Genomic DNA, 27,777 nt, shown 5'->3' on the forward strand with positions numbered 1-27,777 from the left:
TTTACTTTTTTTGATGTTACCAGACCAAACTGGTCGGGATTTATGCAGACGTATCGCAAAGGTACCTACCCAGGAAAGTGTGACGTTTCCCTTCTACCTATTATCAATTTAAATCCAAATGATCACAGCTGTATTTACTCAACATTATCATTTGTGATTGACCAGTCGAGGAAAGCCAACACGGGAACACCATGCATCACCTTCGACCAGCCGTTGTGGTTGAAAGCAGTAGAAATAATAACAGAAAAGTTCCTGAAGATTCTTTGCCGTCTTGGAGGGTTCCACACTTTGATGAGTTACTTAGGAAGCATCGGTAATACAATGAAAGGATCCGGTATTGTAGAATGCTTGCAAGTGGTTTATGGTGAAAATGCGGTTCAACACATGATTTCAGGCAAGGCGATAGCGAGAGCAGTAAGAGGCCATTTTCTCTTACAAAGTGCTCTTCGATTAACAATCATTGGCAGAATCCTACAAGAAGAGACCATATCGGAAGACGATTTAAAAAAACTGAAGGCCATCTACCACAATCTTATCAATGATGAGATCCCACCTGATGAAATCAACAACTGTGACGTATCGGAGAAGTTAAACAGTGCTATGGAACAGATGATGAGTAGACTTGGTGCTCTTTCCCGTACAGCCAAGCTTTGGGTACAATATATCCGCTGTATCAACACCGTTAAATTATTCATTGCTGCGGAAAGGACTGGTAACTGGCAAAATCATCTAGCTGCTACTGTACAAATGTTGAATTTATTTGCTGCAACAGGTCATATCAACTACGCAAAGAGTGCCAGACTTTATCTGCAAATGATGAATGACCTCCCATCAACATTCCCAGATTTGCATGAACAGTTCACGCTCAACGGATATCATGTTGTCCGACGAAGCGCTCGATTTTGGAACGGAATTTGGACTGATCTGTCGATTGAACAGGTGTTGATGCGCTCACTGAAGACACGTGGAGGCTTAACCCGTGGAAGAGGGATGACAGAAAATGTAATGCTGACCTGGGTACACACGATGCATGTTTGCGCTTCAATACATGACGCTATGACAACATTAACTGGGAACACACATAAAACAAGCAATCAACATGCAGAATTAGGAACAAGCCGTATGAAGCGAGACAATGATGATTTGGTGAAGATTCGATCTTGGATTGAAAGCCATAACCCCTTCTATGAAAGTGAGCCTGTACTAAGAAATATTGCAACAGGAGTTACAGCAACAGAAGGAGATGGAATCAATTGTGATGATGCAGAAAGTGTTGGTGAAGCAATCCAGCATCAACTAGACCAGGGATGGCGAACCACTGACCCGCGGGTCACGAAGTGACCCATCACAGATTTTCAGTGACCCACTTGTCTTTTTCAAAATAATGAAATTTAAACAAATATTTCAGCAAAGAATAAATGTTTCACTAAATATTTGTAATAAGGCCCCACCCTATTTTAATCTAGTACCGTACCGAAGTGCCATATAGCAGTCTGACACAACTACAACTAAAGTACGTGGTTGAATGATTTACATTTTTTCGCTGATTTTACAATGCATTACAATAAGTTAAATACTAAATGGCAAGGCTGTGGAAATATTGTATTATCAATGTTTGGGCACATTAAAGCATTTGAGAAGAAACTCGCTATTTTTTCTGTAAACCTTGAACAAGGTCAGCTGAAATATTTTCCTCAGTTGTTGAAGCACTTTACCAGCACCAATTTAATTTATGAACAAAAGCAAACTGCACTCAACAAGTATGTTTTACTGACGAAGGAGACCAAAAATGTTATGTCAGAAAGGTTTACCCAGTTCCGAAAGCTAGATACTATACATGGCAGTTCATTCTTTTCCCGCATGCAATTCAATTTGAAAATCTTGAATTATCAAACTTCGAATGGCTTCTTCTTTACAACTTGGAAATGGAAACGATAGACTTTCAAGAAAGTGCAGTTTGGAAAACAAAATTTGTAGACTTAAATCATCTCCTAGAAAAAATTGAAATGAAAACGGATATGGATGGTTGTGACTTTCCTGCTGTTGAAAACCATGCTGAAAATATAATTCTTACAGAGTGAAACTCCCTGCCAAATTCGTTTGAAACTATGAAAAGATTTGCGATAGCTCTGTTAACGTTGTTTGGTTCTTCATATTCGTGCAAATCTTTATTTTCGCACATGAATTTTATACAATCAAGCACACGGAATCGTCTCAGCTCAGATATGAGTGCTGCATGTGTGAAGCTAACAACTACGGGTTACCAACCAAGGATAATAAGACTTGCAGAGAAGATGCAGCAGCAAGTTTCGCATTAACATGTAGTTTTGCATTAACATGTAATTAAATGTATGACCCACTTTTGCTTTTTCAAGGATTAAGGTCTCTTTTGTGACCCATGCACTAAAAAAGGTTCGCCATCCCTGAACTAGACGGTGTTTCGTATTCAGAAGCAAAAATTAAGAAGAGAGATCAGATCAAGACGCTGGAAGCACTAGAGATTGGTGTGAGAATCGACAAGGAGAAAGTGCATGTCGACCCATTGCTCCTATTTTCCAGGTTGCTTGTGTTGATTGAGAGAGAAGAGAATATACAAAGCTATTTCCAATATGAGCTGACAGCCGTTCCTACCTCGCTGTTTCAGAATTCGATGATGCGAAAATCAAGCAAAGCAAAACTGGGACAGGCTTTAAAGAAAAATGCCACATCCTCCACCTACATATGGGATCAATCATTACATATACTGGATGGAGGTGCTCTGCTGCATAAAGTAAAGTGGCTCAAAAATCGTCCATATCGGTCAATTTTGGATCAATACACAAAGTATGTAAACAAGAAATATGGACGATCGTGTATAGTTTTTGATGGATATGATAATGGTCCCTACGTAAAAGATCATGAACACAATCGAAGAACAGGGAAAATGAGTGCCTTTGTAAGTTTGGATAACTTAGAAATGATCCCAACATTCAACCAAGAAGTATTTTTGAAGAACGAGCAGAATAAATCACAGTTCATATCTTTCCTATCAGACGAGCTGCGAAGAGAAGGTCATGATGTTCGAAACAGTTTGGGAGATGCGGACTCTCAAATCGTTTCAGCAGCATTGGAGTATGCAGAAGATAACAACAAAGATGTGGTTGTAGTAGCGGCTGACACTGATATTCTAGTGTTGTTGATGTTTCACTGGAAAAATGGTATGCATCTCTACATGCTTTCTGATGCTAGCAACAAAGGTGACAAAGAAATCTGGAAAATTGAAGATTTGGTCAAATCAACTGGAGATGTCATTACAAGTCATATTTTGTTCATCCATGCTTGGTCGGGTTGCGATACTACGTGTGCATTGTTTGGACAAGGTAACCTACAATTTGTTTTTGGCAACTAGGAACTTTCATGATAAACTTGGTTTTACTTGCTTGAATGATGTAAATGTTACTTTACGAAATATTGTATTTAGATAAGCCTAACCGTATTCTTTTTAATATAATTGATTAATTGTACACAATGAACATTGAACATATTCGGAATTGCCTTCGTTCTTTACTAATTTTTCGGTTAAGCTATGCACAGGCTACTTATATCTATAATATTTTATGTCAGGAAAAACTAGTACCCTGAACAAGTTTGGGACAAGGGAGGTGTTCCAAGAAACTGCTAAAGTATTCGAAGACGAAACAGCCACTGCAGAGGAAGTAGAACAAAAAGGACTTAAATTGTTAATGTTTAGGTAACTTAAAAAGTTACATTAGTATTAGGCCTATAACGATAATGTCAAGTTCCTACCACCAAATCATCAATAAAAGTTTAAGAAGTGTGTTCAGTTTTAATATACAATTTTTATCTTTTTAGCTATGGTGGGAAAGAAAACTGGGCGATGGAAGATTTGCGCTACCATCAGTTTATGAAGGCAGCAGCAACATCTAAAACGATAATCAAGCCACAGTCTCTCGCTCCAACCAAAAATGCTGCAAAGTATCATTTTCTTCGAATCCATCTGCAGGTGATTGAATGGAAAACACTGATGAGCGTTGAACTGAATCCGCTCGATTGGGGCTGGAAGTTATCCAATAATAATAATGTTATGGTTTTATTTATTGTCGCTCTACAACAGCTAAGGTCTTTTAACGACAGGGCTCATTTTTAATTTGTATCAGGTTTACGATGTTATCACATTATTACCCGACTCATTCTCACTGCGCTATGCAGGATAGAACACAATCGGTACCGTTTTTAAAGTCTTCGGTTTGACCCGACCTGGAATCGATCTCAGATCTACCAGCACCAGAGCCGAAGGCGAAACCACTCGGCCACTGAGCTGGTCAGTTATCCAATGGGAGTTACGATCCTATTCTGACAGATTTGAGTGCGGCTCCTGATAACATTCTTCGCTTTGTACGATGTAACTGTACCGTCACTAAAAAAAGTCCTTGCAGTACCAACGTTTGCAGCTGCAGGCGGCACGGGCTACCATGTGTTTCCGCGTGTGGTAATTGCAATGGAGTGGATTGTAAAAATTATGACAAAGACGAAGTTTCATCAGACGAAGACAGCGTTAGAAGTGACGAGGAAGCGGATAGAAACATATTTGATGTTGAAAAATAAATATCAGATTCAAATTTGGTCAAAATTATTCAAAATCTAGCTTTTTTGAAGTGTTGGTTGCAAAAAAAAAGCGATTTACAAGTCAGGAAAAGAAATCATGAAATCAAAACTTTTGAAACAATCTTAATTAATTTCAAACGCCTTCTACTGATACGATATGTTTGGTTTGACATGTAGATTATTGTTCATAAGTATTTGCAAAGATTGATATTGAATTTTACTATTTACTTTATAACAGTGATATTCGTGATCGTCCATAAAACATTCCTTTTAACCAGTGCATTATGACGTCATTGCTACTGCAAGTATTACAATTTTTTATTGATTTTCTAAATGCTCTAAAAGGTTTACTCAAGTAAGTGAACACAAAACAATATGCACAAACCAACGATTGCATTCATTGGAAATTTTCGATTGTCAACATTTACATTTTCTGCACTAGATGGCGCAACACGTGTTTTAAGTAGCCCATCACTCCCCATTAAACTTATTATATTCAACAAAGTAAAAAAACGAAAAGAAAAAGTGGCTTTACTGGGAGTATTCTTGCATTCCATTCATCCCCTAGTATTGAAGAGTAATTACGATATTCCAATTATTCTTGTGATGTCATCATGACGTCAAATCCAGAATTTTTTACCAAAATGTTCTCACAAAGCTACAGATTGCGATATTTGAAAAAACAAATCAGAAATCAGTGTGGAAGTAGTAGAAAAGATGATTATAGTTCATTTCCGTTAGGGGGCGCTAGACGCAAATTTCAAATGCTCCCCATTCCATTTGCTCAAAGCCGATTGAAGAGGATTTTGGATATGATGATCTACATAAAATTTCGCTTCTTTTGGTACCAAATTTGTTAAGTTACGAATTTTTTCCGGGTCAAACCCTAATATGATTACACTATGTACGTACGATAACAACTCTAACTATAAAAAGTATTCATCAAGCAGTTACAGCCATATCTTGCAGAAGTTATATAGAAACAACAACAGAAATTGAAATTAGGGGCATGAGAAGCTAGAAGCTGATTGCATGATGATTGATTGTTTAAGTGTTTAAGTGCGAAACAGGAGTACGAAAACACAACTACGCGTTTAAGTGCGAAACAGGAGTACGAAAACACAACTACAATTCACAGTGACTCCAAATTAAAAAATACTATATAATCGCATTTTTAAGCACAAGTGATTGCAAAAAGTAAATACCAAAAACGTATAACTGTAATTTCGTATTCCATTACCCAATACCTATTCAAAAAAAGGTCAATGACACTGAATCTTATTAAAAAGTTATACAAAATACTTAGATTTTTAAAAAGTCACTTCACCTTTCTCCTTCGACAAGAATTCCAAATTCGCCCTGGTGCCCATGATAGCAAATCGTACAAACTTTGCCTAAAATCTAAAATATAAATTTAGTTTGATGTTGATCACTGATCAGTCAGTCAGTTAAATAAAAGTTTTTCAGAACTTTCTGGGGCCACGGACCACTATTTGTGAATCTTTTGTAGCAAACCCATTCATGTTTCGCGTCACTTTTCTGCTTAATTAGCGTGGAAGAAAAATCAAAATAAGTAAGAATGAAGAAAAGCATCCGAATATGAGTTTCACCTTTGGTTTACAAGTTAAAAAAACATTAAATCATATTTATTCACAAAACTGACAACATCAATGGGACGATGGGATTGTGTCTATCGCACAATTTATCAATTTTCTGAGCTATTTATGACAGGCAAACTCGTAAGTGAAAGTCTACAGTAAATTTAAAAGCGTAACTTGTCTTTACATTGACATCACCTCCATGGCTGCTACACCAAACTTCTAAGAGACGCACTCAATATAAGCTGGAAGCAAAAACGTCACAAATAAAAACCTTTACGGTGACCTGCAACCTCTCACTGAGACAATCAGAAGACGAAGACTACCGTACAGCTGGCAGGTCATTGATTTAGAATCCAACAAGAAATTAGTGATATTCTTTCTTTAAAAAACAAACTATGGCAGTGCTCTTCAACCTTTTTGTCCGTGGTACACCTTTTTTCAATTTTTAATAACTTCGTATACCTCACAAATCATCATCAGTCGTCATCTCCGCCTGTAGCAGATTGCGCATCAACATGGGTTATTTGCTTCCAAGAGTGGCGATTTTGAGCCAACTCGCTCAGTGTCGCCAAGTTGAGTCCGGTCCATGATTGGATGTCGTCTTGCCACCATTTTGGTTGTCTGCCACGTTTTCTTTTTCCTTCTACCTTGCCTTCTGTGCAAACTTTGCTGATTCCGAATTGTGATCTTTTAGTGTGGCTGAACAGTTTTAAAACTTTTGATTTTATTATTGCTGCAATTGGATGTAGTTCTGTCATATTTAAAAGATCTTCTGTTTTCGTGTGGTCAAGTAGCCTTTTGTTGGTCATGCTTCTCATGATATGATTTTGGAAGGTAGTGAGTTTTTTCATTGTTGATGATGTCCAATTTACGCATTCTAGACTGTACAGCACGACTGGTAAAACGTAGGTGTTGAAAATTTTTGATTTCAGTGTGATTAGGAGTTTATTGGATGTTAGAATCTTTCTGTTCTTTTCAAATGCTGCCCAGCCTAAGCCAATTCGGTGTTGCACCTCACAAATAGCAATGTTTAATTGTGCATAGGAAGTAAAGAAAAACTAATAATTAATTAATTGTTTGTCAAAGTGGTTATGGTAGTCTTGAACTGGGCACAAGAAACTACGCATGCAAAAGTGCAAAAAACGTCAAAATTGAAGTTGACTTAATGGCTAGCTTGTTGTTGCATTGTTTCGGCAAGTTGGACATAACGTGGTGTTAGCTCTTTCTCTATTCCTCCCCGCAAAAAATCAATGTCAAGTATCGAGTTTCGTTTGTTTGACTTGATCTCAACAAGACTGGAAAATTCTTCTTCACACAAAGTGGTGGACATCTGCACCAAGAAATCAATGGCTCTTTGCACGAGATTTTTGTATTCGGGAAATTCAAGAAGAGAAACCAACATTCTGTGTAATCCACTTCTCGAAATGAGTATTTTTGATTTAAATCAGCCCGTAGTTCCAATAATTCCTCATCCTCAGTTGGTTCGTCATTAAATGATTGGATAATCCACGAGTTTGCTTTCAGACATTGTTCGTTATCTTCAGGAAAATACGTAGTCAAATTGTTGGCAAGTAATTTCAGGTGACCAACAATAAAGGCAGACAAGTTATTTTCAGTAGAAACGTCCTCAAACTCCCAGCTAGACTCTTTCATGTATTGACTTAATACAGGAAAGTCATTGAAGTTCCTCGACAAAGCATTCTCTTTCCAGAGTGCAATTTTTATCTTCAGCGCATTGATCTTGCTAGTTGACCGAAATATATCACCCCCTCTCCCTTGAAAACTGATGTTCACTTGTTTCAAACGATCAAAAATCGACGCCAAGTATGCCAATTTTGCAATCCAGAATATGTCACAAAACTTGGAAGCCCTTGGGTCTCCGTGTTCAGTGTAAAATGCCCCAAATTGTTCGCGAAGTTCAAACACACGGGAAAGAACTTTTCCTCGCGATAGCCACCGTACCTCTGTTGTGACTTCCACTACCGTATCACAGATCTAAGCTGTATACCCTTCGTATACCCTTCTCCAGCTGTATACCCTAGGTTTGATCTGGTATACACTCGGGTATACAGTATACCCGGTTGAAGAGCACTGAACTATGGCATAAGGAAAAGGGGTCGACAGGAAAAAATGTTTCAACACCAATTACAAGACACTGGAGTATAGGAACACAAACTTTCAAATTTGATGAAGGACAAGGACGTTTGGAGAAACTATGTTGATGGTGTAAGTACGCCCGAATGGATGATGATGACATTACAAAGAACTAAAAACGTTGCCTCACACATACAGTTCATAGCAAAAAGAATTTTAGTTGCTTTTTATGAGAGCAATGGGTGTTTGTCCGAAACACTTAATCAGAATAATGAAAAAGCTATTTGATTGAAAGTAAGCAGAAATGTTCGATCAGATTATAATTCTGTCAATTCTTCTCCTTTACCGGCTAAGAATATTGAATACTTCCTGCTGTTCGGTAGTGTTGCTAGATGCCATAGTATCTCAAATTCCAAAGTAGTTTTATATCTTAACTGGCTTATAAAATTTTCAAATAAAAATTAACCTAATTTAAATAAATTGGCAACTCAGAGAACTGATTTCGTTCGGGCAATGAAAGCGAGAACGTAAAAAAAGTTTCGAGGTGATGTGTTCTTGAAATATTTTTTTTAAATTTCTAGTATGGCGTCTATTCACCTGCAATTTACAAATTTGCAGTCGGTTAACTATATCGCATTCGGTTAACTGTTAAGAAATCGATTTATTGGGTAAAAATTGAAGACAGTAAGGCTATAAATAATAATTTTTGACTTAAAACAAGGAAATGTGCATCTCTTCGACTGTGGTAAAATAGCATAGACCGTACAGAACTGCAATCTGCTAATTAAGTTCAACATCAAAAAATTTAACAAACTTAAAGAGATAAATGTTTACTTACTTTAGTATGACGATATGTCCAGAATGGTAACATTATCAAAGCCTCAATACTGCGGTTTACAACACATTGCTTTCCAATAGCAAAGTGCGCAGGAAACAGCTGAACAAAGAAAGAGTTGAAACAATAAACAACAAAAAGTCAAATCAGCTCATCTGAGTGTCCAATTCACACAAGTATTTACCTTCTTTGTGAGATGGTAAAACGTAGCTGCTTTACCACTTTGCAATTATTTTGAAGCAACAACTTCAAAGATTATGGCAGAAAAAATCGTACCTACGACTTCAATATCGTAGAATTGTTAATCACTATATAAAGCCACTTTGTTTTTACTGCAGAAATCACAGTAGCCTACAAGCTAATCACAGTACAATCAAAGCTTGGAGCCCAATGTGGTCGAAAGTGTCTTTGGTTGTTTGAGAAATAAAAAAAAAATTACTTTACGAAATAACTTCACAGAAGATAAAAAGTTTTAACATTATTCTGCGTCCTTTAAACGTACAAGTCAGCATACACTATGTGTCAGTTGTAAACAGTCATTTTTAATCTGCTTACTTTTGAAGTCATTGGAGGGGTTGTGGGCACTGCAGGATTTCTTGACAATAGACCAGCATGGAGCATTATGCTGAAGTGCATAAATACGCGTATTCATAAATAGTCTTGCATTTCGAAACAATGTATATAGTCAAAAGTGGCATCACGCTGGTAGACCGCTCGGTCAGCACAAAAACTCACCTTACATCAAGTGCAAAAACACAGAAAAATTTTGTTTATTTTTGTAATCAAAGTATAACCATTTGTAATTATGTTTGTGCAATAATTATTGTTTAACTTTCTTTCAACACTAATCAATGAAACCAAAGTGAAAGGTAAATACAATTAGATACAAAAAACAGTTTTCGAATTTCACATTATTCACAAGTGCAATGTATGTGTTGTTAATATTACAAATTAAGCATAAATATAATCATAACAGACATACAAACTTAACAAACATAGTTATATCAACTACTGTTATGTATTAACATAGCAGTAGTTGACCAACGATAGTTATTTCGATTAATGACTTATCTTTCTTGTGTCTTTAAAGACAAACCAGTACAAAAAAGCGGAACCTTCCTCAGGTTCATTTCTGTCCTACCTGTGGTATTCGTCGATAGATACAACAGCAATATCGGGACCAACAAATGAGAGTAATTTCAGAAGAGAGGTCCTGTACTGAAATGCAAGAGCGCAGAAAGTAAGTTACATTCAGCTTTAATTTTTATCTTAAAAAAATTCAAAAAAGCAAAGTTAAAGGTATCATACTGTTAGATTGGTACGATAAACGTACGTTGATGTATGGGTTATCCATTTCAAACAGCATGAACTAATGCTTTATGCTCTCCACTATTATACTTATTCAACAGGTCTCCACGATTTAGTGTTCTCTTTTTATTCGTTAAAATGGTACTTACATGTATAGCCTCTGCAGCAGGAAGTAAAACAAGGTTTTGCATCAAGTTGATGGCATAATCTGGTACATTGTCAGGTATCGTAACATCTTCACCAATCTGAAAAGGTGATCAAGTTGACATTTAAAAAATAAAATAAAACACGTTTGTTCAATTCCCAATACCAATCCTTCACCCGAAGCAGAACTACCTCGGAAGGAATAGATGAAGTTCAATCGCTTGCGAACTGGGGTGGCCCGTTTTAATAGCCACATGTTCCAATTGGGCCTCGCCAACTTACCATCTTGTGCATGTGGCTCAGACTTTCAGTCTGCACACCACATTGTCTACCAATATCTTATATATCAGCCTCATGGTAGATATGTGGTCCTTACAAAGCTCGATGAACACACAATATATTGGATGTTAAGCCTGGATATAACAACGTGACATGCGGGGACACAAACGCAAGAAGAAAACTTGTTCAATTCATCTATGAAGTTTTCACTAAGCATACTTTCAAGTTGGTCGAACAGTTAGTCGGTCTTTCTCGTTCTTCACCAATCATCTCCAAAGCACGTGCATTCACAATCCACCTAAACATATAAGACAATAAACTGAGTCACCATAAACAAGACGAAACTACTTCACAATGTACCTGTAGATATTAACAACCTGTTCCAGCCTGATGTTGCGAGTTCGCTGTGGTGATAGCGAATTGCACTAGCTATAAAAGGAAATTCAAAATGTATTGGGTTATATGGTGCTGGGCAGTGACGTTCGGTGGCTTAAACCGTTGGGAAAGCAACTTGGAAATATTCTGCAGCAAGGTAGTAGGCACGAAGGGCGTAACCGTCGGGCGAGGCATGCCGAAGGCAACACTTTCAGCGGGGGGTCTGGGGGGGCCCCCCCCAGAAATTTTTGAAAAACACTTCCAATTTGGTGCGCTCTGAGAGCATTTCCAAAACAAATCAAAAATAAAAATCTGTCAAATTGTGCTTCGCCTATGTCGTGATCATACATCCATTTAATGTTTAGAAGTCATGAACAATCTTAATTTTAACGTTGCAGGACCAAAATCCAGTGTTAGACATGGAATAATAGTTGTCTAAATATTTAATTCGTCATGAATGTTCATTCTCAGATATTCAGTTAGGCCTACACAACAAAAACTAACACTTAGGCATAAACATTACAACCGCAAGCAATTTGTACAAAAAGCTGGATAAGTTTGCCTCCTGCGTATAGAAGCTTAACGAACTAAATATTGCATCCGCACCTGAACGTTCATTGGCGAAGTAACGTTATATCAACGCTGTAAAAAGGGCAAAGGCATGACTATGAAAGCTAGTAGGCTAAAGTACATGGCGAGGAGACATCAAAAAACAGCAACAGTCTTTTCATCGTTATGATGCTGTGCTGTGTACCATGACGAGAGACCGTTCTGTGCGTATGACCAGTTAGTCTAGCGATTGAACGCATTGACGTCACTGGGAAAGCATTCTAACCATAACACATCTGATTGGCTAAGCAGCTGGTGACGTTTTGCAAAACGAGTGAGGATTGGATAAAACGAAGGCGTTTTTTGACGTTTTTGGACGTGGGGAAGCAACTTTGCAAGTTGATTTCCCTGAAGCCTCAGTGGTTGTTTCTGACAGGAGCGTTTGCGTTAATTGGCACTTATAGGCAAGACATGCGGTTTGGTGAGGACTTAGACTACTCACAAGCGTTACGAGTAATTTTAGTCACAAACACAGTAATTTTCAAGTTAAAATAGACGTGATAAAGTAATAAGAAGTTAAACCTAGAATTCAGTCATTATATTTTGCATAGTTTTTGCTAAGGTAAGCACTGCTTTCCTTGCTTTCCCTCACCGATCGTCACTGGTGCTGGGGGGTTTTGTCTATTTTGCTGGCGTCATCGTCGTCTGGGTGGTTGCTTAAGAAAGTCCTTGGGGTATCCATTGTCCTCGATCGTCTTCTCGAATTCCGTCAGGTGTGGTGTTGCTCTATTGGGTGAGGAAAATCTATTCCTTCATCTCTGTAATTCGCTTAGGAGTATGGTCTTCTTGGTACTTGTGAGTAGGCCCAGGCGAAGTGTGAGAGTAGTTTTGTCTTTGCTTTTTTCTGGTAGAACTCGTGGTAGATTGTGCCGTCTCTGTATGGTGAAGTCCAGTAGAGATGGCGTTGTCTGCTGTTGGTAGTTCTATTTCAAAGTTAATAGCTGGGTGCGCATGATTGAGAGCGTTTTGCATAGCTAAGGCTTCCCTTTTGTTGACTGTCAGCAAGAATGTGTCGTCAACATATCGTCTGTAGAGGGTGAGGTTCGTCTGGTTCAGCAATGTCTGCTTTTCAAGGGTGCCCATGAAGAGGACGCCGAGGACTCCAGATAAGGCGTTTCCCATTGGTAGACCGTTCTTCTTCAATGTGAAGACGTTGTTCTGATAATCTGGAGGAGAGAACCGATCTCTTCAGGGTGAAACGGGATGCAGAGTTGTGTTAAAAGCGCAACTCAATCAATTATAAGACGAAACTTCTTAGAATAAATTGGTGCCATCACACCAGGTGCAGGAACTTCACAACAATTGGATGTTCATTTTCTTGAAGAGGGATACATTGAAAACATTTGATTTTTTTCCTGATTTTGTTGTAATTTCTGCGTAGTTAGTTTCAATAATGTTAGTCAATGCAACTAATTTGTTGTCGATCATTTGTGTATGGCCCAACATCTTTACTTCTTTTTTAAAAATAATAGATGTAAACGTTACAAAACGTTCTTCCTCAATCAAAAAGCAACACATTAGAAACATCATCAATATCATTTTTTTAGTTGCTCGGGAATTTTAAAACCGTTCTCTGGAAAAGATGATTGTCGGCAAGTTTCCTAATCTCGTGCTAAGTAACTTCAATAGGTGCAAGAGTCCTACCCATTATGTTATAAAGTGAAAACAAACTGTATAGAAAATCTTATCTTTAGACAAGGTAATACCTTCGACTGCTCTTTGGATAAAAAATGATTACCTCGGAACCATCAAGGGGCAGTATTCCAATCACAATCGCAACGTCGTCGATGTCCTGAAATAGACAGCGCAAAGTCATATAGAAAAAAAAACGTTAGCAGTTACTTCACAAATTAATCCTTCACAAAAAATAGAAAAGTAAAAGGCTATTTAAAAATAACATGCTTTGTGAGCATCAGGGCAGTTACTATCGGTCGTCGTTACTTGCGTGACTCATCTGACCTAGAACTGGAGCTCACCCTGTTTCCTACAACGCCTCATGTGACCATACTGTAGACCAGAACTCGAATCCACAAATATGGATCCGGCAATGCATTTCTTATCCAAACTTAAAGGGTGAAGAATTCCGTGATGCCCACAGCGCGTAAAATTGTAAAAAAAAACAGCATGCCGATGCAACGTCTCAACGACAATAATAATGGAAAAGTTGCTCAAAGATGCCGAAATTGATTAAATAACGCTGGTCATACAAACTTCCCTTTCCTCTGCTAACAAGAACTATTCGGTTGCTTGATATCGGCTTTAGAAACTTTTTTTTTTCTGACAGAAATACACAGGTCTGCTACTATTCGGCTAGTCTGATTGGGCTAGTCCGATTCGGCTATTACCCTATTCGGCTACAGCCCGATTCGGCTAGTCCGATTGGGCTAGTTCCCTATTTGGCTACAGTCTTTATCAGTTAGTTCCCTATTCGGCAAGTTTTTGAAAATCCAACGATAATCCTTCTGTAATCCGACAAAATCCTTCTGTAAATCCAACGACGCCTTCTGTTTATTTAGAGAATTTTGTATTTTATTCCACAATAGGCTATCGTTTCTTTTGCATTCTTGCATTTTATCCAGTGTTTACCTTTGAGTGCCTTCCCAGACGGCAAAATCAGTCATTTTTACATTGATTCAACGTCTGCAGACGTTACATCAATGTAAAAATGGCGGATTTTACTGTCTGGGTGAGCCATGTGATAAATTAAAGCCTTCGATTGCGTCATAATGAATTGCATGTAATTATTACCACCCCTTGACGGAGGAGCAAGACTACGCGCGCCGGTATTTAAAAGAGAATAGCTGAGAAAAAAGTGGGAAGCGAGGTAAAGTTGTTTACCATAGAAATGCTTGTCACAAAGCAATAACGAAATTCTGGAAAACCTTTTCGAATGCGCTGATTAATGATTTTAATTGGGAAAGAAAGCCAAAAGTAGACATTTTTTTATTCAGGTTAAAGTGAATCCACTCTACGTTGGACTAAAGTTCAAAGTAACTATCAAGTTGCCTTGCAAAGCGGAAGATCAAAGTTCGCAAAACCGGTCGTAAAGTTGATTTTGCCCAAAAATTAGGTCGTTGAAATCAATGCTTAATTACTCGTAACTTCCACGTGATATAGGCCCAATTTTTTTTTGTAGTCAGAGTGTAAAGATGGAGGTTTGATATTATCGAATTGAACCGCCGGTTAATTCTCTAAATTGATAGACCGTGCATTATCGTAAAAACTGTCCGTCCGCGCATTTGCCACTTTGACTATATATGATAATATATGACTTTGTTTTAGTTTAGAGCATCAAATTTATGCTATCTTCGTAATTAATAACTCGTATGTAAGTTTTTACATGTATTTTGAACATAGGCGCCTAAGCCGTGGGGGCCTGGCCCCCACGCATATTTCTGCGTGGGGGCAACTTTTTATGCTGTATTGATACATAAAACAATAGATGAACTAGCGATCGGCAGCAGGAAAACATTTTTTGAATGCAAACCGCAACAGCTTCGCAATAAATAATCAGTAGAACGAGTAGCGATGCTACAATCCCGCACCAGACAACAAAATCTGTCATTTTTACATTGATTTAACGTCTGCAGACGTTGAATCAATGTAAATATGATTGATTTTGCTGCCTGGGACATAGCAAAAATCTATCATTTTGTGTCGATTCAATGTCATCAGATGTTGAATGCACCCAAAAAAAAACATAATTTGCTACGTAGACGGAGCGTGCGTTTAGCTTTATGAGCTTGCAAACAGACTTGATGTCGTCGCTTTCGAAAGTCGAAACCTCTGCACTGCAGTGAATTGCGCAGTGCCCAGTGAATCGCTCGCTGTGAAAATGAACTTGAAGTCTCGGCCCGAGGTAACCACTAGCCAACGCAACAAGGGCTGGTACAAACCGCATTGCGCACACGCCGCATAATCAACGCAGTAACGGACTCACGCAAACTGAATGGCCCACACACGACCGTTGCCATAGAAACCCGATCAAAGGCGGAATATGCGCATCTTTTGTTTCATCTGCAACGCGAAAACGGGTGTGTTACCCTCTGGTTTTACAGCGGTCAGTCATAAGTTGCGATATTGTAGTGAAAAGGGAGCAATGTCAAGTCGAAAACTTAATCAAACGTCTCTCCGTAACTATTTTTCAAGGGCTGCTTGCGAATGTCAGCAACTTTTAAATTTATTCAAGGTGACGTGCTGCTGAATTGATGTTAACATGAATGATTTTACTTTCCACAGGTAGCCTATATTTTCAAGCGTATGATCAAGTTAGTATTTGCATTCCATTTTCAAAACATTGTCATTCCATTTACAGTGTACCTTTTAGTAAACCTTTTCGTCTCTTGTTTCATGCTAATAAATTTAGTTCGTTGCTAAACTTTATGTTGTGCTTAGCTTAAAGAGTCGCAGTCCATCAACCGCTAGCTAACGCAGACGCATGTCATGTGTTTGCTTAACCGAATTGGTCGAGTTTTGTTTATAATAATTAACGGTAGGTCGAACGTAGCGATAACTCCGAGTGTGGCAATAAAAGCAGTCCTAGTGTGACGGCATAATTACGTCATCCATCTGCGTGACATTTGCTGAATTTACGTTGCTGCTGATGAAACACGCTTTCGCCCCCACGGCCAAAAAAATAGTTTAGGCGCCTTTCCGCGCCTATGATTTTGAACAATAACACACTCGAACAACTAACAAAACACTTCTGTTTATCTCATTAACCTGTATTGTTACTCATGAAAAATGTTGTTTTGATGTAAAACACATATTTTGAACGAACCCAGACAACAAAAATGACGGATTTTGCCGTAAAAAAGGCACTCAAAAGTAAACACTGGATAAAATGCAAGAATGCAAAAGAAACGATAGCCTATTGTGGAATAAAATACAAAATTCTCTAAATAAACAGAAGGCGTCGTTGGATTTACAGAAGGATTTTGTCGGATTACAGAAGGATTATCGTTGGATTTTCAAAAACTTGCCGAATAGGGAACTAACTGATAAAGACTGTAGCCAAATAGGGAACTAGCCCAATCGGACTAGCCGAATCGGGCTGTAGCCGAATAGGGTAATAGCCGAATCGGACTAGCCGAATCGGACTAGCCCAATCGGACTAGCCGAAACGGGCCATTCCGGAAATACACTGTTTTCGCTTTTCATACAGATTTTAAGTTAGGTCTTTCAAAATTGCTCTTGGAAGGTATAAAATTTATCTTTTGTTTTGGATAGTTAGCAAAAACTGGCTCGTAAATGTAGTCGAAGGAAAGCATTGAAAAGTCTGTGTGCCTGGAAGCTAAAAGCATGAGAAAAGCAAAAAAGTTTCCAGTGAGCTAGTTATCGTTTATAGAAATGTCTCACTTTTCCAGATGTGTTGTATACCCACCAAAAAAAACAACACTCTTCCCATGTAAAAAACGAAAATTATATTCGCCTTTCCGGCCTTTCTCAGCAAAACGGCGCAACCACAAAAAAATCCATCACCAATTTTTCCTTTTGTTTTATCACCATTTTTTTCCAACAACCGTTAGGCAAAATCTCTTTAGCGGTAAATTCATGTCCTTAGCTGGTGGTCCATCTGCTTCGGCATCTACAGTGAAGTCGTATGTAAAATCAAGCACATTTTTTGTGTGTCTGCTCAATTACTTCACGTTTAGCATTACTGTAGCTAGTGGGTCTCCTGGAGAAGAACAACGAGGGCGTGATGTTTTGTGGCCAGGTACTCGATGATGCTGAGCTTGCTGGCCGTAATGCCCTTGGTGTTCAGCTGCAGGACGGTGGGTCGTCGGTACTTTTCGACAGAGGAACTGCCGCGCCTTAAGAAGGGCGTTTCCCTATCCACCCTGTACTGAACGCGGGCCTGGTTTGCTCGGGTGTGACAAGCTTCGCATATCTCTTTTCTGTCTTGAAGATATAGTACTTACGGGAGGGACCACGAAAAGGTGCTTGTTCTTTGATTACTGTAGTCAATAAAATTGAAACAACAGTACAGACAGACATTGCATGATTAAAAAATTCATGACTCGCGTGGAAACCTCGCGAAAACGATCTGTAAGACACTCGTTTTTTTCAGTGAGGGCCAACTAGAACTTGTCTTTTCTACTATTTTTTTAAAACTTTTTAGATTTACACAGTTGATTTTTACATAGTTTTAAAACGAAACCAACACTGTCACTATTTCGAATAAGGATTGAATTAAAACTATTTAATAGCTGAGATGAAATTCGTTAACCTAAGAATGAGAAGATATCCGGTACATTATGTTTTTATGTTCTGTGAAAACTAAATAAACACGTTTGTAGAAACTTGAAAAAACTGCTATATTACAGTTAAACCATGTGAAAGCAGACATGCTGAGCTTACGATGACTACACATAAAAATAGTCTACTAAACGTCATTAAGTTGAGTTATTTGCCTGGCAACACTATTGAATCATGAACCTACTGAAATTTTACCTCGCAAACAAATAATTTTCAACTCTGAGTTGAAGTGAAAAATACCCAGTTATGAAGTGTAGTCTTAGTTCCAACTCATCATATGTTGATGTGTATCCACTAGCAAAGCAATATTGTGTTGTTAAACAATACCGAAAAAACGTAGTAGGCTTTTGCTAAACACATCCAATTAGCTTATAGTTAAAACAGCACCGAAAAGAAGTAGTCTATCATATACTAACCATTTTGATGAAATCATGCCATCCTCTGTTGTTGATTTGTTTTATCTGCCGGTGCTTCATTTTAATCTTTACTTGATCACCAAGCTAAATAATTTATAACTGGATTAATAAGATATAATACATAGAAATTCATCTCAAGCCATATCAATCTCAGAAAATGTTCAACGCTCCTTTAAAACATGTCTGTAGCGTAGCGCGCTCTTTGTACTGTAAACTGATAACTTTAGTATGTTACCTGCACTTCAGTGACCTACAAAAGTTATACCGTGGTCACTGACTGACAAAATGTACAAAATAAAAGAACAAGATATTAAATGCTGATGATTTTCTGGAAAGGCGTCATGTAAACAATATTGTTTAGTGAAGTAGAGCTGGTGCTCCTAAAAAGTTTAAACTTTATCGATATCTTTCTTATATTTTTGAGAAATCCAACAACTCATTTATTTATTTATTTGCATCAGACCCAAGATGGTCCATATCCCAATCAAACATAAAAAGTAAAAAGAAAGCAGATACTCAACTCCGAAGAGCTGAGTCGTAATGTACCAAATACAAAGATTGATAGTAACAGTACCCACGCATTAGTTCATAAATCCATCGGTTGGAAGACAAGTTACAACGGGTTACAAACTGATATAATTTTTTACAAATGAGACCTTGAAAAGTTGTGATATTGTTATCAACGATTGCAGAGGTGATGCTGCATCGTCTCTGCAAATTAAACAACATTCTATAACACTTATTATTATATCCAACACGTAAGCGATTACTACTGGATAGAAGATAGTTACACCATAGTTGACAGGCATATAAAGGCATACAATAGGAACGAAACAACACAGTTTTAACAGCAATCGAACATTTGGAAAACCTTGCTTTTAACATATTTCCACTTCCAGAGCAATACAACTACCGTAATTGTCGTTTCATGTCTTCATCATCAAATAGCAAGTCGTTAATTATTGCATCTAACTATTTCATAGACAGAGGCGTTGACAGGGGGGTCTAAGTGGTACTTTTGGACCCGGGCCCAGAATATTTTAGGGGCCCGGATTTAAAAAATTCCCTGCGATTTTAAACATTATCAAGATCTTAATATAATCAGATCTAAGGGAATTGCCATCAGAGGTTAAAACAGCCACTTCAGCCGTCAGATGGTAAAGTAGGCCTACCGGGCCCCCTTCTGGGTACCAAGCCCACATTAAGCTCTCTGGTGGTAAAATAGCCACTTCAGCCACCAAAGAGTAAAATAAGCATTTTGTTTAGTATAGTGATTTCCCTAAACACGAATGTTTAGTGAAATAATCCGAAACACGAATTTCAAAATAAACAGGCTAATATTTGTTTAAACTTAAAAACTGAAATGACACAGGTAAGAAGATTGCTATCCCTATTTCTGCACTAAAAATGAGACCAAAACCGCTTTTCAGATTGCAGCAATCAGCAAATGTTTGACCTAGGCCCAAAATCCTTTCCCAAGTCAAATTGAAAACTTTCTGACCATCTGCACTAGCTTTGCTTTAAGTTCTCTTCTGGTGAGCCTAGAATGACCAGTAAAACATCAATGGAATCGGGAAGTAATACTCTCGCACCATGTGAAAAATAAAAGTTCAAAAAGCAACCGCTAGATAAAGATAGTAAGTTTTGCGGTTCGGGGAATTTTAAGATTGCGCAAGATTTGTTAAACGACCATGCTTAAAGCACATCAATAAAAGTTTGTACACAACCTTTATATTCATAACATTGTCGATGAAAGGGGCCCGAAAATAAATTGGTACCGGGCCCGAGAAATCCTGTCAACGGCCCTGTTCATAGAGGTCTCAAAGCAGATACGTATTTCATTTAAATATACGATCGGATTGAAGTCAAGTTTCAACATCTTGAATTTAAATAAAACACCAACAGTTTTGTTGCAATTAAATATAATGTCGTGAGAAATGACATAGTGTCGGTACATTTGACAGATTTTTGACATTTGACATTTGACAAATTTTACATTTGAGAAATGGCATATTTTTGACAAACATTGATGAGTTTCTGGAGACCCTTGACACTTGGTGCAAAACAACACAAGTCATCAGCATACATTAAATGATTAAGACAGGAATTGCCAATGCAGCAGCTAACAGAAAGACCGTTTAATTCAGAGGATAAATCATTCATGTATCATGTAAAGAAGTGAGAGCTTAATAACCCCCCTTGTATCACCCCATTTGAAACATGAAAATACTGGGAGTAGTGACAACCCCACTTCACCGCCATAGATTGATCTGCATACCAATGACATAACAATCGTACAAATATCATTGGCACAAATCGTTCAATAAGTTTTCAAAAATAGGACCGAATGATTCACTCGGTCAAATGCTTTTGATGAATCTAAAAACACAGTAAAAACAGGAGTACCGTGTTTAACATAATGGGAAATGGTTTGTTTCAACAAAAATACACACATATCAGCACTGTGCTTTGCTTTAAAGCCAAATGGATTATCAGCTGTAACTAAAAAAGGGTAAAATATAGTACTCAAAATTTTTAGATATACTGGTGGCAATTGCGATCGGTCTATAGTTACCAGTATTACTTATGTCTCCAGTGTTGTTTCTTACAGCAGGCACAATCACTGCATGCATACAATTGTTCAGTACATATCCGTGATACAGAATAATGTTAAAGAATAAGCTAAGATAGAGGTGAACTACAGGATGAGAGAACAAGACGTGTTCAGCTGAAAGCTTGTCGTCCCCAGCTGATTTGTTAACACAAATTTTCTTACACAGTGTTTCTAGCACATTAACATTGTAACAATACTGGTCAAGGTCGAGATAATTACATTTGTCATTAATACTGTCGATCACTACACCCTCCGCATGGGACTGAGGTTCCACTGCTTTTAAGAGCAAGTTATAATGGTTCTCCCACATGTCAGCAATATCAGTCTCACCGGTCGCTCCACCTACGGTTAATGAGAGTGGTGGATGTTTTTTTACACTTCTAACCTTTTTCCAAAATTGAGATGATGTACTTCCAACAAGTAAACTGTTTACAAGAGAGTCAGCTTTGTGCTGTTCTATTTTGTTTTTACAATCGCGTAGTGCATATTTAAAAACACGACGAGTATCTTTCATTTTTTGAATCACAGGTCCACTTGTTCGTTTATTACACTGAATCCACTCCAGATAATCTGCTCTAGCCTTTCTATGTGATGTACGAACATTGTCATTCCAACTATCAACATCTTGATGGAGCCTGTTCTTTTTCCTTGCAAGTGTAGAAGATGCTGTAAGCAGTGATGACACAATAACATTGTAAAATTTGTTTATATCATCCAAATGATTTTGGTCCTGGCAGAAAGGGTCATTACAAGAAATACACTGTGAAGGTAGAGGTATTTGACATAATAAGTTCTTAGTGGCATCATAGTACTTAATCTTCTCCACATCAGAGACACTATCCCAACGTAATGAAGTATCATTTGCATTTTGTTTAAAATCCAGAATGGAAAGAGAAGTTTCAGACAGCTCAATGAGTAAAGGTCCATGATCATAGGTAAAAGAATCATGGAGCACATATATAGTGTTAATAGCATTGCGAGCAGAGCATGAAGATAAACAGTAATCCAACCAGCTTGTTGTGCCATGAGCATCACTGATAAAAGTAAATGTATCAACGGGTAATAGTAGACGATCATACATAGAAAAACCCTCCTCTTCACAAAAGCTATCCAAAAGAGGACCAAATGATGATGGCGTATGAGCGATCTTTCCAGGCTAGATTGGAGGGCAGGAAATCTTCAGCCACTCAGCAGTCTCGTCGTCCAGGATTCTCAGACCATGCGCACCGTGTGGAGGCCGGTGGGTTAGGCAGTGGTGGATGACATGGTCTGCAGTCTGTTCCGTGGCACCACACTCGCATTCTGATGAAGGAGCCAGGCCCCACTTGTGCATGTCCGAACGAAAGCGGCCGACGCCAGTTTGCAGGCGGTTAAGCTTGACCCACGCAAGCCTTGCGAGGGACATCCCTGGTGGACGGGGATCGGCGTCGGGTATGAAGTCACGGAGCGTGGAGGTGTGATTTTGGACCAAATCCCTGCCACAGAAATCATTGCACATTACTTGAAGATTGCCAAGGTAATTAAAAAAATTATCATGATTGTCACTGCAACAATATGGCAAGTATACATTCCGGACAGATAATGATGAGCTTCCAAAGTTTATTGTGATGCCAATGATGATTGATGATACCATTTTGACTTGTAAGTTTGTCAGCATTTAGATTCTTGTTCTATAGAATGGCAGTGCCACCAAATGGCCTACCAGATCTAAAGCCATCTTCATCATTCATTGGAGAAAAAGAATGAGAATGATGACTATCGCTGAGATTGTTGAGGCGATCAAGCTGTTGTTTAGAGCAGTGGTTCCCAACATGTGGGTCGCGACCCAAAGTTGGGTCGCCTGATTATTTTTTTGGGTCGCTTGTTTTTCAGGCATATTGTATCTTGGGCGAAAAAAAATAGCAAATAAAAAAATTTTAAAACGTGAAGAGATCGATCACAAAGCTGGAAAATATAAACACAAGTCATGAAGTGTTTCATGTTGAGACATCGGAAAGCTTTGTAGCATGATCGTAGTGCAAGAAGTTTTAACAGTTTTCCTTTTTATTATTATTATCATGGCCACCTAAAGATACGGCCTGATTTGTCACATTTTGCAGAAATTTCCAGGTTTTTCTAACTTTGGGCGAACGTTTAAATAAATTTTTCTAAAAATTAGATTTTTACGCTTTCTTTATTATTTTTCCCAGATGACACAATAGGTTTTAACATCCTCACATCTTGATTTTGATTTGGTAAATTTTAGTCAGACTGTTAATTTTCAATAACAGTCTGATTTAGCGTTTTTCAACTTACTTTTTCTACTTTGCTACTGCTTCCCCAAGGCAACAAAAAAGTTTTTTGTCATTAGGAAACCGCAAAAAGTAGAAACATTTCAAAAAATGTCAGTCAAGCACTAGCAGTAGCTGTAATCAAAATCTGCAAAATGTGACAAATCAGGCCGCATCTCCAGGTGGCCATGTTATTATGTAAACTAAACAAAAATTTCAGTCTCAAACATAAATTAACTTACCAAAATTACGAGATATGCATTGCAACGTGCACTATGTCTATATGTCACAAACACTATGTAGGACAAACCATGACAACGTTTTCCACACGTTGGACCACACATAGTCTGATGTGGTCAAACGCATTAAAGACAAAGCCCCAAGTGCTGTATGGACTCATTGCTTTCTCCACAGAGAGGCCCTTGTTGCAAAATGCTGTCTCAAGAGCTGCACAAAGTGTTGAGTGATGTTGTGAAGTGTGTAAACTTCATCACAACAAGTCCACTAAATCGGCGTTTGTTTTCGTCTTTGTGCATTGACATGGATTCTGATTATTATCAAGCATTGATGCTGCACACAGAAGTGCTGCGATGGTTGTCACGAGGTCGTGTTCTGAAGCGACTTTGTAATTTGCGGGAGGAGATTGCTATCTTTTTGAGGCAACAGAACTTGTGAGATTAACCGAGAAGTTTTTGCAAGAACATTTCAACGCAAAAGTTGCTTACATTGCCGATATATTGGACTGTTTGAATTCTCTAAATTTATCTATGCAAGGCAACAGTTTTAAGGTGATTGATCGCGAAAAATTTCTGCTTAACACAAAAAAACAATACTCTGGAAAAGTTATGTCATCAGAGATGAGTACGATATGTTTCCTCAGCTAACGCAATATATTTGTGGCAAGGAAGTTGATATTAAAGAAATCATAATTGGACACCTGGAACAGTTTGCCAAAAAATTTGTGCACTGCTATGGAGAATCTCTAACACTTAATAGCCAAAATGATTGGATAATTAAATTGATCCATCTGTAGGGAAAGATCTGCCTCAACTTCAAATCCATGTTGCAGAACAGTTTATGGACAACGATAGAAGCAGCAAATCGTATTTCCTTTGCGTCCTTCAAGGACAAATACCCCAAAGATTCTGCAAACATCCACTTTTGGGTTTCCTTGTACAAAGTATATCTCACAGTTTCAAATTTAGTGATTAAAGGCATACGAAATGAAATTTTCAAACGGGAATTAAGCATTAAAATGTGTAAACTGAACACTCAAAAGTACGTTTCATAATAAATTACTGAAAAATTGTTTTCAATGGCGCTGGCAAGGCGCAAAATATCATGTTTCATTTGTTTTTTATTTTTTGCAAAATAACCAAAAAGTGGAAACCCTGCTCGAGAATACGTCACCGGCGACTAGCAGCACCACAGCAATATCAAGTCTTTTCGCACGCTGGGTTGGAAAGTTCAGACGCGTTGCGTACCAAGAATTTTCACATTGATTCAAGGCCTGAACACGTTGAATCCATGTAAAAAATGCTGATTACTCCACGCCTGCTGAATTGCCTAGCTGAAATCGTTTCACATGCCTTTGTGGAGTTTGCCTTCAAAAACTTGTTTTTTTCATTTTCTTTTTACATTGATTGAAGGCGTGAATACGTTGAATCTATGTAAAAGAGGCTGATTAACTGTTCGAAGAACAAGATCTGCCAATTGAAACTCACGCAGTAAAAACTCTTGCCCGATCAGCTGATTGCTAGTCGCTGGTGACGTAGACTGTATAATCGCACGCTTCGCTGCTCACGCCCATTTCGGTTTCGAAAGCTCTGACAAATGCACGCGCACAATAGTGGTCAGACCGCAATGGGGCCAATTATTTTTCAAAATCGTTTTATGGAAACATGTTAAACACAAAGAACGTGTTTAATCGCCAAGTCAGGTTTTTCCTTTAGTATGATTTTAAAAATCAGATTCCATTTGCAACAACTCTTGACTTTGTGAGACTGGATTTTGCGACATGTGTGTATTGAAAACTAAACAGCGAAACGGGCTGGAAGTTAAAGCCGACATGCGGCAATGCTTAAGCACAATAACGCTTCGATTTCAAAAATTCACTGACAGCAAGTCAGCACAGCTATTTCATTGGTGATTTGATAAACATAATATTTTTCCGAAAAGGTTACTGCTTTTGTAGTGCTGTTTATTTGCAACGCAATCTTGCATAGCTTTTAAAATACTATGACAATTTGCTTGGGTCGCAAGATTTTACCGAACTGAATTTTTTTTTAAAATGGGTCGCCTTAAAAACGAGTTGGGAAGCGCTGGACTTTAGAGAGCCAGGTTTCTTGCAGGAATATGACATCATACTTCTTGCAAAAGTTTCTGATTTCATCAACAGAAGTACCAAAACCTCTGCAATTATATGACACAATTTTTATGTTGCTAGAATCTATGAACTTGAATGGTAATTCCTCAAATTGTTTCAGTTACAATATTTTCACAAAGTCTGCAACCTGCAACTGTCATTTTTGTCTGCACACACTGTTTCAAGGATATGGAACGATTTGGTACGATATTAAAAATGCTAAAAAAATACGGATTTGCTGGATGGAAACACTTGAAAAAAATGGCAGTCTACCTTATTACAACTATTACATTATTATATCGCTATTACGAGTTAACAACTGTAGCCTGCACTTAGCTTAAATAATGATATTGTTGGCTTTTATATCTTTGGTTTATTTCACCTAGTTTTTATATTTGTGGCACAGCAAAGTAAACTCTCAACCACAGCTTTAAGAAGGTTTTAAAAACGAAAAAGGGGCTTTAAAAGGCAATTGGTAACGTTGTGCCACTTTTCACATCAGAAATCCATGAGCAATCTAAACAACCAAATCTTACCCGAACTACCCCAAGCTATGCATGAAGTTAAATTATTTAAATTTTATTTGTTCCTTTTTATCTAAGTTAAACCTGCTTTCCTTGTCAGTTTAAACATCGATGATTTCTACCTAATAATCTGTTCAAGGGAGCTACATATTTAGACAGATATATTTTTTGCCATCCGCTTTACATAAACAACGTGCTCCATTCGCGCCGCAGTTGATTTTTCAGTTGATAATGTGATTTGTGGTTGACTCCTCCATACTACGAATAGCAAAAAGATATACCATATGGTAGGCCTATCTATATAGCAGAGTATAGTATATCAAAATCAACCATACAAAACAGTACAAGTAATTCTGGATAAACTAGGGAACATGTAACCTACTTCCTATATAGACTCATTTAATGAGTTTTTGTTCACAAAACGACATTGTCTATGCCTCACCTTTACTGTAGGAAACTTTTCTTGAGGTTTCATATGCAAGTATTTGTTATTTTCTTGAAAAACCCTGAAAAATAAATTCAGTCAAAGTTTAATGAAGCAAGTAAAATCGATCCAGGTTCAGCAGTTTGTAATTGTATCAACCAAGAATATTGCTTAATTCAAGTGTGAGCACTCACCAAGTTTGTTGTAATGTAATAACTATATCGCTGCTATATTGAGAAAAAAAGTATATAATTTTCTGTTAGCTGCTCAGACTATAAAAATACCCTAATTTGTATCCTGCTAAATGCTGATTGCTGAATGCTGATGCTTATTTAAAATCAAAATTTTAAGATGCTGTTTGTAAATTGTTGTAGAAGGAAGATTAATATACTATACTCATAGTAGTAGAAAAGTGTCATCGTCCAAGCGATTCACTTTTGCACAACCTATGCTTATGTTTGTGGTCTTTCTCCTGTATGTGTATTTTTTTCATTTAACTCCATATGGATGTGTAATATGTATGCATATTGCATATCTGAGGCAAATAAATAAATTTAAAAGGCAAACTTCTCAACAATAGCAAAACTGCGTAATTTTCCTCATAAAAACTTTTTCAATAAATTTTGTGATGAAACAAAACATAATCATTTTGATTAACTCCCAAATTTTTTTTCTTAAAATTCCTATTTTATTGTGACCAGTCTTTAGATACAGCCGCCATGTCTGTTACACTGATCAATTAATTTAACTATTTTTTATTCAGAAATACAAGTAAACTTTTCTAGATGGTCTCCACTTTGGGTCCCTTAACTACACACAAAATTACATGTATATATAGGTGATTTTCTTCAACAACAATGAAATTACTGAAGACAGTTAAAATTTTGTTACGGATAATTTTTGTTTGTAAAAATGGCTCGGATCATTACATCAGCGTCCAGCAATAGTTTCCTTCTATTGGTAGTTCCATTGCATCTATTACTCAAAAGCATGCACACAGCCACTCAAATACTTTCTAAGCATGCCAAAAGGTGCAAGCGACAAAATGAGAACGTT

The 27,777-nt window shown here is 37.7% G+C and overlaps 1 protein-coding gene across 1 annotated transcript in view; it reads right to left on the minus strand.

Moving 5' to 3' along the window:
* LOC145770304 (uncharacterized) overlaps positions 1-18,604 on the minus strand; it is a 46,439-nt gene extending 27,835 nt beyond the window's left edge. The window contains exons 1-8 of the mRNA XM_082581903.1: positions 18,525-18,604; positions 13,557-13,642; positions 11,086-11,164; positions 10,593-10,688; positions 10,277-10,353; positions 9,691-9,760; positions 9,139-9,237; positions 5,933-6,006 (exon numbers count right to left, since the gene is read on the minus strand). Coding sequence (XP_082438029.1) covers positions 5,933-6,006; positions 9,139-9,237; positions 9,691-9,760; positions 10,277-10,353; positions 10,593-10,688; positions 11,086-11,164; positions 13,557-13,642; positions 18,525-18,584 — 641 coding nt within the window. The 5' untranslated portion in view covers positions 18,585-18,604. The remainder of the gene's footprint in view (positions 1-5,932; positions 6,007-9,138; positions 9,238-9,690; positions 9,761-10,276; positions 10,354-10,592; positions 10,689-11,085; positions 11,165-13,556; positions 13,643-18,524) is intronic.
* Between the last annotated feature and the right edge of the window lie 9,173 nt (positions 18,605-27,777).

The sequence above is a fragment of the Aplidium turbinatum genome, chromosome 5 (assembly GCF_918807975.1).
Source record: "Aplidium turbinatum chromosome 5, kaAplTurb1.1, whole genome shotgun sequence".
Taxonomy (NCBI): Eukaryota; Metazoa; Chordata; class Ascidiacea; order Aplousobranchia; family Polyclinidae; genus Aplidium; species Aplidium turbinatum.